This window comes from Acanthopagrus latus, chromosome 23 (assembly GCF_904848185.1).
Source record: "Acanthopagrus latus isolate v.2019 chromosome 23, fAcaLat1.1, whole genome shotgun sequence".
In the NCBI taxonomy this organism is placed as follows: domain Eukaryota; kingdom Metazoa; phylum Chordata; class Actinopteri; order Spariformes; family Sparidae; genus Acanthopagrus; species Acanthopagrus latus.
Window position 1 is genome coordinate 22639568 of NC_051061.1, and position 19455 is coordinate 22659022.

The 19455-nt window shown below is 45.2% G+C and overlaps 1 protein-coding gene across 3 annotated transcripts in view; it reads left to right on the forward strand.

Annotated features, from left to right (window-relative positions):
- Positions 1 to 19455, forward strand: part of LOC119013299 (protein shisa-6) — a 77219-nt gene that overhangs the window by 16269 nt on the left and 41495 nt on the right. For all 3 annotated transcript variants that reach the window (XM_037087690.1, XM_037087691.1, XM_037087692.1), the window contains exons 4-5: positions 981 to 1076; positions 1511 to 1579. In XM_037087690.1, coding sequence (XP_036943585.1) covers positions 981 to 1076; positions 1511 to 1579 — 165 coding nt within the window. The remainder of the gene's footprint in view (positions 1 to 980; positions 1077 to 1510; positions 1580 to 19455) is intronic.

The window sequence follows — 19455 nt, forward strand, 5'->3', positions numbered from 1 at the left end:
CAGTGAATTCGTTTAAAACGGAGAGGCCACCGTGGGCGAAGACTCTAAAATGGCAGGAAGTATCGTAGATCGTAACGTGGCAGGAAGCGGATCTCCTCGTTCTGTTACAAACACACAACAACCCAGATCATGTATCAAGCGTACAGTAGAGGGTCGGTTTTAATTATCTCAACTATGTTGATGAGGAATCAGGTCTTGTCCATCGTTTTAGGGATTAGATTAGATTAGATTAGGCCTTCAGCTTTCAGATTTAAAGCGAGATAGTTGGATGTTTCCTGCTGAAATGCACCCTGGGTGTCGTAGTGAACTGGAGAGTTTCATGTTGTTCCAAGCTGTGAACCTTTTTAAGACAGATATAAGACACGTTCCAATGGTACAAATATGTTTTTTTGGATAGACAATGAACTTATTGTCCCGTTTGCGACAAACCTCACAAGCTTGCTCACCGATGGTCAATGAAAAATTCCGTTCGTGCAGAGTTTTTACAGTCTTTAGTAAATATCTCCTGAATAAACGGATGAACAATCCTGGGAGCAAAATGTCAGAGAGGACATAAGCACATACTGTATGCTCCTTGAAGGAAATAGCCCAGACTCCCTTGTAAAATCACTCAATCTAGTGAGTTCTCGGGTTAGGAGACCCTTTATAACTTTGTGAAACTCTGTCTCTGACAAATTCTTAATTATCTGGGCCATCTTGTAAATTCGGCACATGACAAGTCCAGTTACTGAACAGTTACAGTATGTTCCTTCTTCCTTTGAGTAAAAATCATCGTGTTTGGTTGCATATAGAGTGAGGACACAAGTAGAATATTGTCATTGTTATCACGCTGGGACATTTTAGTGCTTTATAAATATTTGTTGGGACTCGAGACACCCAGCTTGAAACTTGAAAGCGAGACAATCCTGGACAAATCTGCGACGTCTCTTCACCGTAATGTCACTGAAATATTTATTTCCTGTTTTTCTTCCTCTCACCAGGTCACTATGGGAAGGAAAACATGCGCAGCGGAGGCCAGGACATGCACAACTTCATCTCCTCCGGCTTTGTGACACTCGGACGCGGCCACTTGAAAGGTAAAGTCCGTCCTCATTATCAGCTTTTTTTTTTTTTTTTTTTTCTTCACATTTCACAGTTCGGAATAATAAATCATCCGTCCACTCTCCAAGTGTCATGCTGTCGCTCTCTCTTTCTCTCTCTGCCAAATGTGTGAGTGTGACTTTTGTTCCAGCTCAGTGGAAGTTGGACTTTGGCAAGAAGATGTCACTTCAAGCCATTCTGCGCTGTAAAGTCCACGCACACACATTTTATTATCTATGATTAAATCCACACTTCTTTGCAATGACAAAGTAACACTTCCGCTCTTGGTAGGCAGCCAGCGTGCCAAGAGTGCAGCATGGCACGGCGGTAGATTTCCCCCACGCTATTGTCTTTCCTTTGGAGTTGTAATGAATGAGTGTCGGCGAGAGAGCGAGCTGTAAACAAGAGGTCTGTTGTTGTGTTTCTACAGCGCAGCACTCCATCGACGAATCGGGGCAGATGTCCTGGCAGGGCGATCTGGACATCCCCATCTCCTACGGTACGTTCTGCGAATGTTCTGCACCTCGCCACGCGCCCCGGCTCTCTGCTCGCACCTGATAAGAAAACACACACAAACACACACACACACACACACGAAGCCAGTCGAGTGCACTTGGCTGATAATCACAGCGCCGTCATCGGTCTGCAGAATGCCAGAGTCGTAATATTTCATTTATTTATTTCTTTTCAGTTTAGTGGTTTTTCATGAGCCAAAATATTTTCCACTGGTGGTTTTGAATGAAAGTGATTGCCGGACTGTCAACATGTGTTTTATATACGTTTATAGACGTTGACGGGCAGGTGAGAGTGTCATTAGGTGTCTGTAAGGTAAGTGAAAGGTTGATTCAGATGCTTAATATGAAGCGTTTGAGTTATCGTTCACGAGCCGCACATCACTTCCTGGTTCTGACTTCCTTTGGGTCATTTTTATTTTGAACTACACGTCACTTTCGTTCAGCTTCTCCACACTTCTGTTTCAGTTCAGGTCCATGAAAACATCCAGTTTGTTCCTCTCGAGTTACTTCATAAAGTTCTGCTGCTGTTCTAAGTGACATAAATATCCAGAGAGCGTCGAGAACAAAAAGGTGTTTCTCCGTTAAAAAAAAAAAAAAAAAAGAAAGTCTTGTGTCGGGCCGAGTGTTTTATTGAACCGATGATTGTGACCTGACAGCTTTATTTCACAGACTCTGTGATATAGAGAGACGCTCGCTGTGGAGATGGGTTTGCTATTGAACAGGATATTACTTCTGAGATTCTCTTCCAACTTGTTCCTTTTTGTCTTATCAATCTCGGCTGTCAGAAGCAGCAGTACAGTAAGAGTCCGAGGTACAATCTGCACTAATGTGATGGGCTTAAATATCGGACCTCCAGGAAAACCAGTGACGGTTGTTTTTTGTTTTTTTTTTCCCACTCGGTTTGACTCGGCACGTCAGTCCAGCGCGGCAGGGATTTGCTATTGTCATGACAACAGGGCTACCTGCTCGAAGGTGTGTCTTTTAACTGATGACAGTTTTTAGCTTGTGTGGTGGTCAGACGAGCCGCTGTGGACACGAAAGCGAACATCCTGGGAGTGGATCAGCACAAAAATGTGTATGGAAATGCAAATCAGCGCCTCGGATTGACTCAAAAGTGGAAAAGCTTTGTATATCTCTTTTTAGGGCCAAAGATATACATATATGTATCTTTTTTTTTCTAATTTTACCCTTTTTAAAGGCTTGAAATTGACAGCAGAGATACAGGACTGGGTTCTTTAAAGGTACAGTACACAATACGAAGGGTACAACAGCTATAACGTAGAGGATACTGCCCCAGTGGCGACCCAACGTACCCAAAATGAACCCTCCTCTTTGACAGTGTGCGATCTCTACAGCACTATAAACTTATGAGAGAACACAAGCACCCAATAAATCAGTGCTGAAGGTGAAAAGAGCATTAACTTCCTGGTTATTACCGAGGAACTTATTGAAGGATGAAGGGTCATCGCGTCAGCTGTGTGGAAGTCTATGAAACACTAAAACCCAACATATCTACGTCGAGCCTCGTCTCTGAAGCGTGTCACGCGCCGTAGATATGTTGGGTTTTAGTGTTTCTCTCCGTGCATCTACCACTCGCTTCCATACAACCGGCGCTGCGGCTGTTTCAAGGCGGGGAAGGCGATTCTGTCGGAGAGAGATAGTTTCATTCCCAGGTCGTCGCTTCCGGCGCAAAATTCTCGCCCAGCCATCAGTGTTTGACGACCTGAGAATGAGACTCACTCGTCAGCCATCTTTCTCCAGAACTGCCTTCCTCCCCCGCCGCCCTTTTGCCTTCAAGTGGCCTTACGAGACTTTTCCACGAGGGGTAAATCTGAGGACATCTTTCTTGTTAAAAGTCCCGGTTCTGCTGCTGGAAATGAACCGACTGACAGTCATTGTTGGTGACGAGTGACTCAGCTGAAACAACCATGACACACTGAAGGAGGCACAACCGAAATATCTGTGTTTCATTCCCCTGCGCTGAGCAACTCTGAGAATTAAACAAACACAAAATGTGCCGTTTGGAAAAAGACAAACACACACACTAAACTTTTGACACAACACCTGGAGGCGAACAGTCAGCAGCAGGTTGCGAACAGCATGTCAGCGCTCATGAACTGTGACTCACTTCTGCATTGTTTCACTTTGCGGCGGAGAGATTTGGGCTGTTAACGCGTTAGTGAGGACTGACTGCGTGTTAGAAGATCCGTCACTTAAACACATCGTTTAAAACGAACAACTCGTCTGCGTCGACATTTCTTGAGTTGTGTTCAAACCCAGTTAAGCGTTTTAACGTAAATGCAACGTGAAAGAAACTTTAAAGACAATCGTCTCGTCCATGAACATGACCTACCTACGTGTGTTATCAGCTTCAGTCAAACACTAACACTTAAAGGTGTGTGAGGCGGCGTCCCTCCCCGCCGTTCTCCCTCCGTCACCCTCTCGCTGCACCTATTAGGAGACGCTCTGCAGCGGCCTGATGGCGGCAGCTGTCATTTCAAAGCGGAGGTCCTGTCAGCCTCCATCCTGCGTGACTCAGTTTAACAGCTGGCTGTCGGCGAGCTCTCAGCCTCCCCGCCATCATCGGCAGACCTGCTGTCAGGAGGAAGCAGACTGACAGATGTGCAGCGTGTCACCGCTTCCTGAACGACTGCTGAACAAACAGCTCACACCTCAAATCTGTAGACAACATCTGGAGTCAGACACGTGTGCACAGGTCGTCGGGTCACAGCTGTATGTGAGGACGACTTTGAGCTTTTATTAACGAGATAATATTCCACCGTTTTGTTTTCTTCATTCGTTCCCCTCTCGTCTGTTCTTCTCTGTCTTTTTAATATTTATAATTTCCACTCTGTTTGCTTCCTTCTGTCTTATCTTCACCTTTAGGCTTCATCCCTTCTTCTCTTCTCTTTGGCTTCCTTGTCTTCTTTTCTTTCTCTCTTCTTTCCATTTCTTCTCATTTTCCTCCTAACTTACTTTTGTTATCTTTCTTTTCTTTTTGATATCATCTTTCCTTTATCAATTTTTCCTCTTCACATTATCGCTTCCTTCCTACCTTTGCTTAAGCCTTCCTTCCTGCCTTTCCTTTATCCTTCCTTCACTTTGTCCCTTCCCTCCTCAGTTTGCTTTAATCCTTCCTTCCTTCCTTCCTTCCTTCCTTCCTTCCTCTACCTTATCCTTTCCTTTCCTCCTACTTTCCATTGCTTCCTCCATCTTTTCCATCCTTCCTTTGCTCCATCCCTCCCTCCCTTCCTTGACTTTGTCCCATCCTTCCTACTTTCGCTTTATCCTTCCTTCTCTCCTTACTTCACTTTGTCCCTTCCTTCATTACTTTGTGTTAATCCTTCCATTCTTCCTTCCTTCCTCTGCCTTATCCTTTCCTTTCCTCCTACTTCGCATTGCTTCCTCCATCTTTTCCATCCCTTCCTTCTTTTCTTCACTTTATCCCTTTTTCCTTCCCTCCCTTCTTTAAGTTTTCTCTTTCCTTCTTTCTCTTTAACCTCCCTTCTCTTTTCCTCCTCGGATTAGCAGCAGCGAATCAGACTAATGATTTCTACAAACTGTTGCTATTAGCTGGTTAAATATTTGTATTCATGAGTTGAATCTGTGGGTGAGAGTATTTTTACACTGTGGCACATTTAATCACGGCCTCGCTTTACATTTCAAACGTTGAACGTTGAAAACATCTCCAGTAATTCCTAGAAAATCTCCTCACTCTCTCTAACGACGAACCGACCGCGAACTCACCGGCGTGTGAAACATCGGATTGTTTGCGTGGGCGCATCGTAGTGCAGGAACAGTACACACAGTGCAGATCTGCGTGTACGTCAGGCCTAACAAGCTGCTAAACAAAGCTCCGAGTAACGCCGTCATTAATATTCATGCGTCTGTGATGTAACACGACACTCGGAGGTCTGTGTGGATCCACTTGAGCGGCGCCGGTTCTACCTGCTCCGCGGGGTTTGACTCATGTGGTACGGCAGAGTGTGTGAGGACACCGCCAAGGCTGCGAGATGGATTCATGTCTGATACGAGCGAGAGCCGGAGGAGAGCGGTGTGTTCACTGCTCCCCTCCCCCCGTCTGTCCGTCTCCGTCGCCTCTGATGGATTGTTTGTAGTGAAGCGGCCATTTAACAGCTCTGGACCGCGGCGGGTTCGGTCTGACGGTGAGGCGAACAACTGTCACGGAGGAGACGTTCAGACTGAGGGAGCTGTGCGCTGATTGGAAGTCGACCTGCAGTCAGAACATGTGTTTGTCTTCTTGTTCCTGCAGGTGAATGTTTGAGCTTTGAGCGACGAGTAGGAGTCAAACCCTGCACGAACACGAGTGTGAATTGTCTCTGCGCTCACTGGAAAGCCTGATTTAAAAGGGGCGGGGCTTACGAGCATGATTTGTGACATCACAGAGTTTTTTAAGCCAATCGTGGTCGAATAGACAGTTTAGGATTTAAGAAAGAAGTGTGGAACAACCTTGAAGGAACAATCCTTTATTAAATGAACAAACGTGTCATTCAGAGAAAATGTCTTTGGCTTTGACTGACTTTGTCCAAGTTCACCCGTAGCGTCTCCTGCTTGTCTCTGAAGGTGTGCGTTCATGCTTTAAATAGAGAGACCAACAGTCATTACCAAAAATAGTCGATTAGCAAATCAGCAAACAAACATCTGACTGATCGCTTTCGCTCCTCTTCTGAAAACAAACCCCGTGCGCCCACAGACGTCCGAGGTTAAACGATTTGTGCGTGTTGTTGGTTTCAGCGATCGGCTCGCAGATATCTTTGTGTACAAACATTCCCCGTCGTCCTCGGGGCTCGTTCGTCGCTCTCCTTGCCGTCTCCGCCTGTGGCATCCACTGATGTGCATCCTGCTTAATTACTTTTTCATGAGTTGCTCCCTGTTTTCATCCCGAGGGAATCGTCCTCCCTCCTCCTCCTCCTCCTCCTCCTCCTCCTCCTCCTCCTCATCCCAATCCACTTAAGGTGACCTTGTCTTATTGGGACGCGCTGCTGCAGTGCTCCCACCTCCCCCTGCTGTAATCCCTCCAGGCCCTACAGTGAGTCTGTGCACGGCTGTGTAGCCGAGTGTGAGTGCAAATGGATGGCGGTCGGCGTGTGCCAAGAAGGTATCACTTGCCCGGTTTGCCTCCATTACCGAGTCCTTATATGTCTCCGTCTTTAAAGCGGGCGGCTGGCTCTGAACTCCAGCGGGCCGTAATTTAAAACTTTGATCTTGAGAATGGCGGATCAATAAATCATGTAATGTGACATCATCAGCATGCTGCACACTCATGTTTACCGACCTCACTATGATGCTTTATATCGATTCGAGATGATCGAGCGGTGGTGAGTCAAGTTCTGGATCGAGTGTTCGCTCGCTGCTTCAAATCCACTCTGAAGTTTCAGAGTTTCAGTGTGTGAGGACTCAGGATTAGATTCTCGTTCGTGTTGCAGCTTCATGATGTTTTTAGCGTTCTGATCAGCTGTTGGTGGGTTTGTTGTTGCCAAAAAAAACAGCCCACTGGTCCAGCACTCCTGTAACTCTGTAGGACTCCTTAAAAACAAATGATCAAAGCTGATACAGCAGAACCGGAGACACATCGTAGTTTTTATTCCACACGTTCTTCTTCCTTCCTTCAGTTCCTGCTGCCTACATTACCCACAATGCAACTTGAGATGCCTTTTAATTCCATTTGTGCATTAATTCAAGGTTGTGGTGCGATTTAACAGCCAACTATCCTTCAGGATTTGAGTTCGAAATTCTGATCAGAGCTGCAACAATTTGTCGATCGAAAGAAAATTAATCGTCGACTGTTTTTATAATCGATTATCAACGTTATTTTTCAGCTAAAATGTGAAAAAAAATGCTGGTTTCAGCTTCTTAAATGAGAAAATTTGCTGATTTTTTTTGTCATTTATGACAGAAAATGAGTCTTTTGACTGTTGGTTGGACAAAAGAAGTGATTCGAAGACGCCATTTTGGACATTGTGATGAGCATTTTCCACAGTTTTATGACATTGATTAGTTGATTAGCTGCAGCCCTATTTGTGTCCAACGCTGATGCAGGAAGGAATTTATCCTTTTCCTGACCTCAACCCAGCGATTTAGTTACCCAACCTAATCTAGAGTTTATCAACCCCAACTACTTTCCAAAACCCGAACCATGTGCAGGTATTGTAGAGAACTGATGAATCTTTCTCTGTTATTTTGGAGCATTTTTTTGTGACAGCAAAGTAGAGAAATGAGGGCGAGAGTGTTGGAGAATGAAGAACTGAGTAAATTGTGGTTCATGGTCGGCATCTTAACCTCCATGAGCCCCAATACTGATGTAATTACCTGGTGATTTTAGTGAGAGCCACCTCCGTCAGTGGACACGGCCTGCACCTTTAATCCTTCCCCCCATCCGTCTCCCATTGACTCTGAACACAAATAATACAGACGGATCTCAATCAAGTCGTGCGTCACAGCTTCTCGTTCTCCGGCGTGCAGAAGCATTAAGGTTATTAAGACCACATGTAGGTAGAAAGGTCATGTTTCTGCTCCTTTCATCGTGCTGTGACACATTCAGTCTTGAACTGAAAGGAAACCCTGACATCTTCCTCAACCATTAACAGTCCCTGAATAGATTCAGAGACAAAAAGCAGAGCTGCAGGAAATCTATGGGCGAGGCAGAGAAGCCTTTGTTAGTCCCGCTGTGCTCTGGACAATGATGCTGCTGTTGTTTTGTTCCTAACAGGGGTTCGTCCTCCACACATTCAGCCGCGCTGCATCACAGCTGATCTCACATTCGGCCACATTCATACAGTGCAACACAAAACGCCAGAGACAAATGGCAGCCGCGATGTGGGAAGTCTTGAGACGATCAAAGCATTCACAGGACTGAGACTCAAAGACAACACGAGAGCGAAGCTTCGCTCTCTTGCCCCTGAAGCTTCCCGTCACTGAGCTGCAAACTTTTTCATCCCGGTGATTTGTGTCGTGGGACAGAAACGAGCCCCCGACGCACACCAATCTTGTAAAGCTGAGCATTTTGACCAAAACGACACGACTCCGAACTCTCAGATGTGTCTACAGAGGAAGTTCTTTTTTCCCATCAAAGGTAAAAAAAAGAGAGAAACAAAAACAAGGAGAGCCTAAAATATTCATCAGGTTTTCGAGCCGAGGAGGCTTTTTGTGAGCCGCTGAGATTAAGCAGGTGACAACAAGGTTAAATGAGACACTTTTTGCAACCCTAATTGGTTTATTTGCATAAAGTTGGAATTACATTTTCATTAAAAAATTCCAGCTTTAAGAGAAAAAACCCATTAAAAACATTTGTTCTGAGCAAAAACTTAAACCCCACCGATCCCAAGATGTTTACCAGAAACAGTGAATTACGTTTGCTTCTCAGACTCGATGAATAAATGCATGAGTTTGCTGCATTTTAAGCGTCCGATAGAGGAACGAAATATGAATCAGAGGTCGGATTTGGGTCGAGGATATTTAACAGCCAGGAAAGCCATGCTGACGTCGGGTTTAGTGAAACAAAATCATATTTATAAGATTGTTTTTGGCAAAATATTTGTGCAAAATGAGATTGAGAACCGTGATGAGATGTTTCACTTCTGAAAGGTGCTCAGATGTTTTCAGCTGTTGCTCAGTGTGTTAAGTGTCTAGTTATTCTGGACTCACGGTACCAAAGTCCAGTTAGGAATGACAGAGGTGCAACAGAACTGAAAGGGAGAGTCTCCGGCATTAGGAGGAGTTCATCCTGCTGTTCTTGTCTCCATCAGCGGAGAAGGAAAGACCTTCCTGTCTGCGGTGAGACAGACGGTTGATATTTGATTCCTGATGAACAACATGTCGCTGTAGATTATGTTTTTTAACCGAAGATGTAGATTTCTTGGGGGAGACGTCCCTCTAAATATTTTAAAATACAGGAGTTTGTCCCAAGGGGCCGTAAGCAATTTAAAAAACAATGGCTGCAATCTGCTGTGAAATGAAAAGAAGGAGCTGCAGCTACACAGGGATCATAACCACAGATAGGGAAGTCTGATTTCTTCACTGAAATACTGACATTTCCACAAGAAATGCTGCAAAAAAAAGACACAAGTTGCAGGAAAAGATGTGTGCACGTTCACTCAGAGGCACAAGTCATTTCTCCTCGACGTTAGAGGATCATTTTGAGTTTCAGCTCCATTTTTATGACTCATTCTATATGTGACGCCCCCCCGAGGTTCAACATGCCCGACACTCAAAACAAATACAAGTATGACTTTTATCCTGATATGTGTGAAAATCCAATTTCAGCTCCAAAACCTTTCCGTCTGTCTCCGCGCAGCGTCGAGCCTCTGACGGTCTTTGATCAGGTCATTTGAAGTCGGCGCAGCGTTCGCCCGACTGGTCATTTCCTCTTCCTTTCTCGCTGTGCATGATTCAGAGCAGCAGGAAGTCGGTCGCTCTCACATAGCTCCGATCTGCTGCCCGCCAAAAGCACAATATGAATTGATTCCCCTCCTCATCTCTCATGTCCGTTAAATAGGGAGGCTAATGAAGCTGATTAGGCCGGTCAGATGAAGCTCACGCTCTCACAAGTCTTCCCCCCCGAGAGTGAATAGTGAGACAGCGAGCAGATAACCTCCCTCACACAGCCTCCCCTCATGCATCATGTAGAGCGTGTTCATACACTGAAATCACCAACCTGACGTCAACCTGCGATATCTGACGTTAACGCGCCTCCTCGAAACATTCTTTATCTCAAATTGGAAATATATATACACGGCCTCTTCGTCCTGCTTCCACACATCTGTCTGTATATATTTGTGTCAGATTATCTTCGATGTGATAGGTCAGTCCGTTTTTCATTTACTTATTTATGATCCAATACTGATAAAAACCCCTTCTTAAAATTGTGTGTTTGTGCGGCGTCGGTGTTGATCCGTGAGATTCTCGTGTCCTGAGCGCCGCGTTCTGTCCTCGTCTTCATGTTTTGACGCTGCAGTTTTTTCCGATGTTGCGTTAGATTGCGTTGAGATTGCATTTTACCCTCCACTGAACCAGCGTCTCTCCGACGGTGTTAAAAACATAAACAGAACATAACAGTAAAAAGCAAAACCCATTTATTTATACTGCACAGTTCACACACGAGGATGTTTCAGAGTGCTTTACATGCATTCAAGAAGGAAGTGAAGACGAGATGAAGCGATGCACGCCAGAGCTGTAAAACTGAAGTAACTACGGAAAATAAACACAGATATTAATCACATTTGCTCTGTAACAGTTGTGTGTTGCTGTAAAACAGCGTGTGGACTGAGTCAGACACAGACGGTGAAGTTTGTTTTAAAGAACAGTTTGATAACAGTCAGAAAAAAAACGTTCTGACCAAAATAAAACAGGCAGGAAAAAAGGTCACAACAGAGGGAAGAAAGTGACAGCTGGGATACAGACGAGCTGTCGGGGAGGTACACACCAGGGAACTGGGAGAGCAGGTGTGCGAGGGGGATGTGGAGGTCAGGTGATAGGAAGTGGTGGGAAAACAGAACCTGGACCTGGCAGCAGAGCATAACGGGGTGAAAATGTTTTTTTTTAACGAACGAGCTGCCACTTTGAAATCCAAACATTTGTGGTGCTCACAACTGACACCATCACGGTTTGGCTTAAAAACTACGACTCGAGCTGCAGTCGGCCGTTTGGCAGCCATGTTGGCTCGTGATAACCTGTCGCTTGACGATACAGCAGCTGTTGAGCCTGGACCGACACACTGCAACCTCCTCGAGTCTCGTGAGGTTATTATTTACCCATGAGTCAGATTTAACCAGCATGCATTGTGCAGCTGTTGATGCGAAGGCCCTCGAACAAGCTTTTTGTTGGACCTTTTCCTCCGACTTTGTGATTTCCCATCTTTATTTTTTGATCAAAATATCATTTTCAGCCCCCGCAGTTCATTAATTAAATCTTTCACCGTTGCTTTTCTAGCGATATACACTTCCTGTCATCTGTGTTAACGGGACAATGTGCCGTCTGCTGAGTGTAAGAAGCATCCGTTCACCTGCTCGTCCTCGGCTCACACGAGTCGGGCTCTGCTCTCGCATCGTTCCCTCTGAAGGCCGCGGGCTGCGCCACCGTGAAATGCTATTAGCGGCATAACAAAGTTGTGAATTGAATGCGGCCGCGATGAGAAAGACATGTGGAAATCCTGTTAGGATGCAGATTAGCGCTATCTGCGCCGCACCTGTCAATATCTATTATGGTTGGAGGGCAAGGACAGGCCGGGGCCGGACATGGAAACGCTTCAGTCAGCACGCCGGCCACAATCAAATACCAACGCTTAAGAGGACGGCGTGCATTGGTATGCAAAGAGTCAGCTCTGATACAGTAGGCAGGCCGTCTCCCCTCCCGAAGCAGCCTTGTTTCTATCACAGGGAAAATATTCTTCCCTCAAGACGAGGAGGGATTGTATTCAAACCGGGAAGCTGCGAGAAAAAAGACAGAATAATTCAAGAAAAAAATCCGCTGACAACCAAGGACGGAGAAAAGCCTTGGTGTGATGAGACGAGGCAGAGTGTTAACGACTGAGTGCCGAAGGACGACGTCCTCATTTGGAAAACAAATGCAGAGTACTGGCACTCACACACACACACACACACACACACACACACACACACTTACAATTTTATTCATAGGTTTTCGTCCTAAATCTAAACTAAAGGAAAGGTTACTCCCCACAAGGAGAAAACAGAGCAGTTCTTTTAAACATACGCAGTCGTTGGATAATCAATCACACCGAGACAGAAGACGGCTGCTAGCTTTGTGTTAGCTTAGCAGGGTGTTAGCAGTGGCAGTGACACAATCAATGACAGTATAAAGTATTGACAGTTTATTTAGTGGTTACTGTATGTAAGCTTATGGGAAAAAACTGTGTTTATAGTCTCAATCTCTAGTTTCAAGTCTTCTTCAAGGAAATCATCTCGATTCGGGTTCAAAATCGTTCCTTATTTCTGCAGCTTCCACTACAAACGTACCTTTTTTCTATCGGTTCATGGTTTTTACAGGACAGCGACTGCAGCGTTTATACACAGACAATAATCTAATCTGGAGTGATCACACGTCTACAGGCAGAGTACACTCACACTCATCACACAATGGACTTGGTAAAAGGCACAATGAGCTCATCAGCGAGACAGAAACATCGGCCTGCAGACAAATCAGAGCCCAGTCGGGTGGGGATGTGATTTTGTTCCACATCAGACCTCCCACTCCTCTCCACACGGCGCTGCTGCTACTTGTCAAATTGCGAGCGGCGGCTGGTAATTGTATGTAAAAACACATCCGAAATTACAACTGCGGCTCATCTGCAGGTCGACGACACCGAGTTTTTCTCCTCTAAATGCTTCATTAGTCACTGCCTCTGAATGTTCTCTGTGAACGGGAGCCGCCGCCCACCACATTCCCCTGACCCTTCGGGCGGACCTGCAGTCGCTCCAGTGATGCTTCCTACGCACAGCAGGCTTCATTCATAAATCTGGCTCTTTAAAAAAAAAAAAAAAAAAGCCCAGACGTGCGGGGAGACCTCGCCTGTGCTGGAGTGAAAAATTCAGCATCCGTGCAGCAGCATGCTGTGGCAGTAGGATCAGGGATTGCAGGCTTAAATCTTGGGAGTCAGACTGAGGCGCAGTGATAAACCTGTGATTAGCACCGTCCCTTGTGTGTCGTCCTGGAAAAGCAACCAGGCTGCCCTGCCCTCCCTGACGGAGCGGCACAGGGAGGCGGAGGTAAAGACAGGAGAGCGAGCCGGAGGGGGGGCGGCAGGTTCAATTCCCAGGTTTGGATTTCCTTACGAGGACCTTTTCTTCCCTCCCGTAATGTGAAACATCCATCAGCGATGTTTCAACAAGCTGTGTGGCCACTTTTCTACAGCGCTCATTAAGAGTCGTCACCAGCTGGGTGCCTGCAGAAATGCATGATGGTTCATTATAATATTTACCCACTTTTCGCTCCCATTCATCACGGGGTGCAGTGCGGTTTGCAGAGAGCCATCAGCGTCGGGTGTTTGTTGTGAGCCGCCTGGTGCCTCGCAGTGCGAAAAGGTCCTGGAGCAGCAGGAGGACAGCTGGGTGGTTTCCAAGACAAATGCCAGAGTACATTTCTGCAAGCCACAGATATATAAGATACACAAGTTCAGTTGTATGTTGTGACATGGCTGCATTTACGCTCGGGCACAAAAAAACACTTGGTTGTGTTTAGGAAAACATCACGTCGTGGCTTAAAATCCTTGGTAAGCGTCCAGAAGTATTCTGTTTGAGATATTCAGTTGTTTCTCACTTACAAATGTTGAAAGGCCATCTTGTCTCTTGCTTGGCAGCCATCTCCACCTCCTCCAGACAAGAAAGCCAACTCAGGGCAGAAACCTAAAAGTGCCAACATTTTAATTTGCCTCTGGTTCTGATCTTTCCTCTGGCTGGTTTCCCAAATGCAGGTGCAGTAACGTGGATTAGAGACCAGATTCCTAGTTATCCTGCTTCTGCTTCTGCATTGAATAAGATAAGCAGTATAGAAAATGAATGCATGGGCGACTGCAGGCTGAGGAAGTTTTGAGGCCATATCTACATTTTTTTCTCCCAGCCAGCGGGTAAAAAAGGTATGCAAAGCAGAAATGGAACCAGGTCACCCTTGAAACAAAGTCAGTCTCGAGTCTGAGGCTCGCAGTAAAGAAGGTCGACATTTATAATCATGTAAATCTTCTGTCAGCGGATGTTTCTACAGAATCTGGGCCCGGCAGCTACAGACGGTATGGTCCGATTTATGGCAGGTTCTGGAAGGTCACTGTCTGGTGGTTCGTCCACCAGACAGTGACCTTTCAGAACCCAGCAGACTTTTATTCTCTACTCTGCTACTTTCTTGTGTTCGTGCTAAATTCTGGTATTTGTCACCAATCCGCTGAACTCTTTAGATTTAAATATCGGTTTAAAAATGTGACTAAATGCAACTTTTATTGACGTTTTCTAAACCAGGTGCTGCACATGTGAAATAGAAGCCTGATGTTGTATCGGACGACTGGTTTCCTCTGCAAGAAAAATTATATTAGACGCTTAAATTCAACATTTTATGGGCCAATCAGATTTCAGCTGGCAGCATGTTAAAAATGATTTCCACAGTGAGTATTTTGCAATAACTGTTCAAGGAAGCTTTCATCTCCAGTTCACTGATCGCACATTTTAATTTGTATTTATTTTAATTTGCTTGATTTTTGTTGAACGTGAAGCACTTTGTGACTGCAGTCTGTGAAGGTTGGTGTGCAAATACTCTTTGCTTGCTTGTCTGTGTGGCAGAGTTTCAGGACAACGCAGACAGTCATTACTTTTGACATTTTAAATCCTGTTCTATTGTTCAGAGATTGAGACTGTTTGTCTCCCAAGACTTTCCACGGTGGAGCTGAATGTGCTCCTCATCCTGCAGGTCCACATGTTCTGAAGTTATAACATCAGATCCGAGTTCTTTGAAAGGTCAAACAGGATCTAATCTAAAACCTTTTAACAAACTGTGTTTTTCAGACCAGCCTACTTTGTTTTGTCTTCATCACTCCATCACGGAAAAAACTGAAAGACAGACAGTCGAATGTGTTTTGATTCGTTATGATTTCATTAAAGCCCTGATTTGATTTGTCGTTGCTTGATATCACCCGCAGCCTCCGCTGATCGTGCAGCGACGCACATAATCGCTTTGCATGGAGGCTTTAAACTTTACATAAGACAGCTTTGTTTACATGCACACTAATAAACTGATCAGTATCTCATGTATGGAGCTGTCAGATTATTCAAGCCGTCACGTTAGACGACATAACGTGATACGCTTTATTGGATTATGAGGAAATCCGATGAACACAGGCAAATTTTTCTTTCTTTCTTTCTTTCTTTCTTTCTTTCTTTCTTTCTTTCTTTCTCATCGGCACATTTGTAAAAACCTAAAAGAAACTGGTTGTATTTCTTTGCATGTTCTGCAAACCAAACAAATCCCACACCAGGACGGTGGACAGAACAGTTTTACTTCATGTACTCTTGACTGAATCACGTAAACCAGGTTTTTTCCAATCAGATCAGATTATTATCAAAACCTTGATTATTCCCAGTTATCAGATTATTGCAGTCATGTGAACGTGCTGAAGGATGAAGCATGTTAGGTTGTAGGTTCTGGTTTGGCATCATTAATGCATTAGACTGGCTGTAACTGAGTGAGCAGGCTCATTATCGTTGGTTAATCACATGCACGTGTCCCTCAAATGATCACTTTTATCTCATCGCTTGATTAAACTGTCGTCGTTCTATCAGCCTGTTAAAACTCCAATGACGGTGACTGCAGTTTGTTTAAGTGCGTATATTTAAAAAAACTTTGCATACAGAAAGAGTTTTGTTTGATGGCTTTGTGTTCCTTTTGCTGCTCCAAACAAAAATAAATACATCCGTCTAGACTTTAAATCGATGGCAGTACGTCCGTGCTTCTCCTCCACACCTGCGGATCGTTTCCTGTTCGCAGGGTGAGTCCATTCTTGCAGAATACTTTTTTGTTTTTTTTTATGATTGTCAGAAATAAAATGCAATCCGAGGGCCGTGGTATTGACTTGTTTTTGGGGGCCTTTGGAGTGCTGCTGCTCCAAGTTTGTGTTTGAGAATATTTGAAAAAGCTCATATCACAAAAAAGTCGGAGTTGGACTCAGTGAAATGGAAAAGCCAACGTCCGGGGAGGGTGTTGTACGTTTTTACTCAGCCGTGTGGAGCTGAGTTTGACTGCAGGTCATGTCTGGAAAAAAGCTTACTGGTATATTTTATTTTTGCATTCGAGACCTCATCAAGCAGATGATACGATCGATCTGCAGACCGTCAATTAACTCAACTCTTCAGCGAGCCGCGTTTTTCAGATGGTACGATTCTGAAATGTTCTGTCGAATGAGATGGAAAAGCGATGTCTTTATGGAGCAGTAATGATGCATGCGGCCGTCTTGTCTCTCCCTTATCGTCGTGATGTGAGCTTTAATGTGCTGCAGAGCCGCGGCCGTATCAGATCACATGTGGCTCCGGGCGACTGGAGCCTTCATGGGCGGAGAAGGGATGGAGGCGAAGGAGGAGGAGGAGGAGGAGGAGGAGGAGGAGGGGGTGAGAGGCTCGGGGTGCATCATAGTCTTCCCATTTCTCTCCAGTTCCAGACAACAGGCCCCGGCGAAATGACTGTGGGTGCCGCCAACTGTGAAATTAATTGAACTTGTGATCCGAGGGGTAGAGACCAGCATCCGGCCTCGAGGAAGCGAGTGTGCAACCACTCTTACATTAGTTCATGAGAGAGGAACAGCCGAGCCCAGAGGCGCCGACCGGAATCTGCGGTCAGTTTCCTCGACAAGATGTCTCCGGACGTGGCCGAGCTTCACTTGACTTGCGCGACATTGCAGCAGAGTGTGTGAGACGTGCTGTCACGCCGCCGGCTCTTGTTAGAGGCATTACTTCGGAGGGAAGTCGGACAGATCCATCGCGTCAAGTTTATGATGGGTCTTGTAGATAACGATCGTGTACTCGTGTAGGGATTAAGGCGGATATAGGAGGATATTTCAATTTTTGCTGTGTGGTTTCAAACAAAAGCGCTCGTTGGAGCGACTAACAGCAGCTAAAACACTCTGTCGGACCACATTTGCACAATCTTCTGCCTGTGCTAACATGGATCCGTCTGAAACGCCCCGAAGAGCTTCGATTTTTATCCTTAAATCGGGAAAATATGTGATCTGATTCCCTTAATGAAGATCAAGAGTTACTGCGGGTCTAAATCGTGGCTTAAATGAAATCCTCCTAGGAGACAGGTTTAACTTCAGATTAATGCCGTCTGCCAGCGGAATCAACAGGAATTATTTGGACTATTTTAATGAAGACGTCAAGAAAAAAACACCGGCAGCCAAGTCAGGCAGGTTGGGAAAACTGCAGTGGAGATAATTTCACTGCTTTTTGTTTTAAAACATATTTGCATCGATGTTTACCGCGCTGTAGAGCTAATTATATTACTTTTTTTTTTTTTTTTTTTGACAGTGTTGTTTTCCTGCTCTTTCTCCTTTAATTCCAACAAATGAACAGCTTTGTGTGATTTACTCCAGCTCTCGTTATTAGCAGCCTCGGGCTTGGCGCCGCGTGCAGGCACTCTCGCTAACGAGGACCAACACAGGTGGAGGAAATTAATCTCGTTTAACTCCGTTCGGGCCTCCAGAGACCGAAATAAAAGTGAAGCACAAAGCTACTTTTGAACCGAGATCAACTACTGAAGCTTGTTTTATGGTGATCGGTGCCAAAAGGGGTGAAGTTAGACAACAGCTGCCTCCATCCTCCGTCCAAACTGTTTTCATATTCGAGCCAACGACTGATGAGATGTAATCAGTGGGGAGTCAAAGAATCAATTACACTTCCTTAATTTTCCTCGTGGCCTTTCCGACCAGAGGCCGAGCCGAGCAGACCGGAGGCTCTCAGAGCGCCGACGAGAGTAGGCCATCTCTACCAGCGCTCCGCTTTAAGCAGTTAGTGTCCCTGAAGTTTCTCCTCGGCTCGGCCCCGCGGATACAACGCAATCTGCGCTGCCCCACATTAGATGAGTATCCTCCAGCTCTCATCCAGGTCACACCGCGCCGCAGAGTGCAGCAGAGGGGCTTCCAACACGCTGCTGCTGCTGCTGCTGCTGCTGCTGCTGCTGCTGCTCAGGTGGAGGGAACACACTGCGTACGTGACGGAGAGAGAGAGCCTGTTGGTCCAAAGTGTTTCAGGTCAGCAGAGTTACACAACAGCACCGAGCGGATCTGACGCCGCTGGTTCTGCTCATCGAGAGGTCGTAAAGAATTCAGTTTCTCTTTTATCAAACTTTACTTGTGTTTTCTGTCCCGCCAGTTATAAAACAACATCAACACTGAGGTTTTGCAACTGAATTGCTGATATTTATATGAGTCTTTTGTAGTGAGACCTCCTCTCAAGTCACGTCTAGCCAAGTCTCCCGTCATGTCCAACAAAGACCGAGTTTCATCTCAAGTCCTTTGTCTCACAAGTTTTTAAGGAAAAGTCTTAAATCTTGAGTTAAGCCTCAAGTCATTTAGACCGAACCATAAGTCTAGGTGAAGTCTAAAACCCCCTGAGGACAAGTCAGAAGTCATGTCCACCCAAGTCCAAGTTAAACCTCAAGTCCTGTCCAGCAAATTACAAACCAGGTCTCAAGTCCTTGACTATAAGTTTGTGTGCTGTCCTTTCCAGTCAAGTCTAAACAAAGTCCAAGTAAAGTCAAGTCTAAAGTCCCTTAGTACAAGTCCAACAAAGTCCAGATAGAGTAAAATCTCATGTCCAAGTCTATTTTCCTGACTAGAGTCAAGTTTTGTGGACAAGCTTCAAATCATGTCCAAGTCTATTTTCCTGACTAGAGTCAAGTTTTGTGGACAAGCTTCAAATCATGTCCAGAGTCAAAGTCCTGATCAGGTCACGTCTTGAGTCCTTGAGCAAGTCTCATCAGGTCTTAAATCCTTGAGGACAAATCCAGGTCCTGTCCAGTAAGGTCCAAATCAAGTATCAAGTCCTTTTGAATCAGTTTTCTTGTCCAGTCGGGTCCTGGGACTTTGCTTTCAAGTCTTCAGGGAGTCAAATTAAATCTCACAACAATCAAATCTCACTCTGTATTGTTGTGATTTAAGTTTGACTTGATTTCAAGTCTTCAGGTGGAAAACTGCATCGACGCATCACGATTTTCTGACTGTCACATGAACCTGTGTGACAAAAAAAACCCAAAACCATCTAAAGCGTGTTGCCCCTGTGAAGCATTATGTTTGTGGCATAATGAGCGAGGAACTTAATGCACCTTCACAAAAAAGCTTTAAAGATTTATGTTA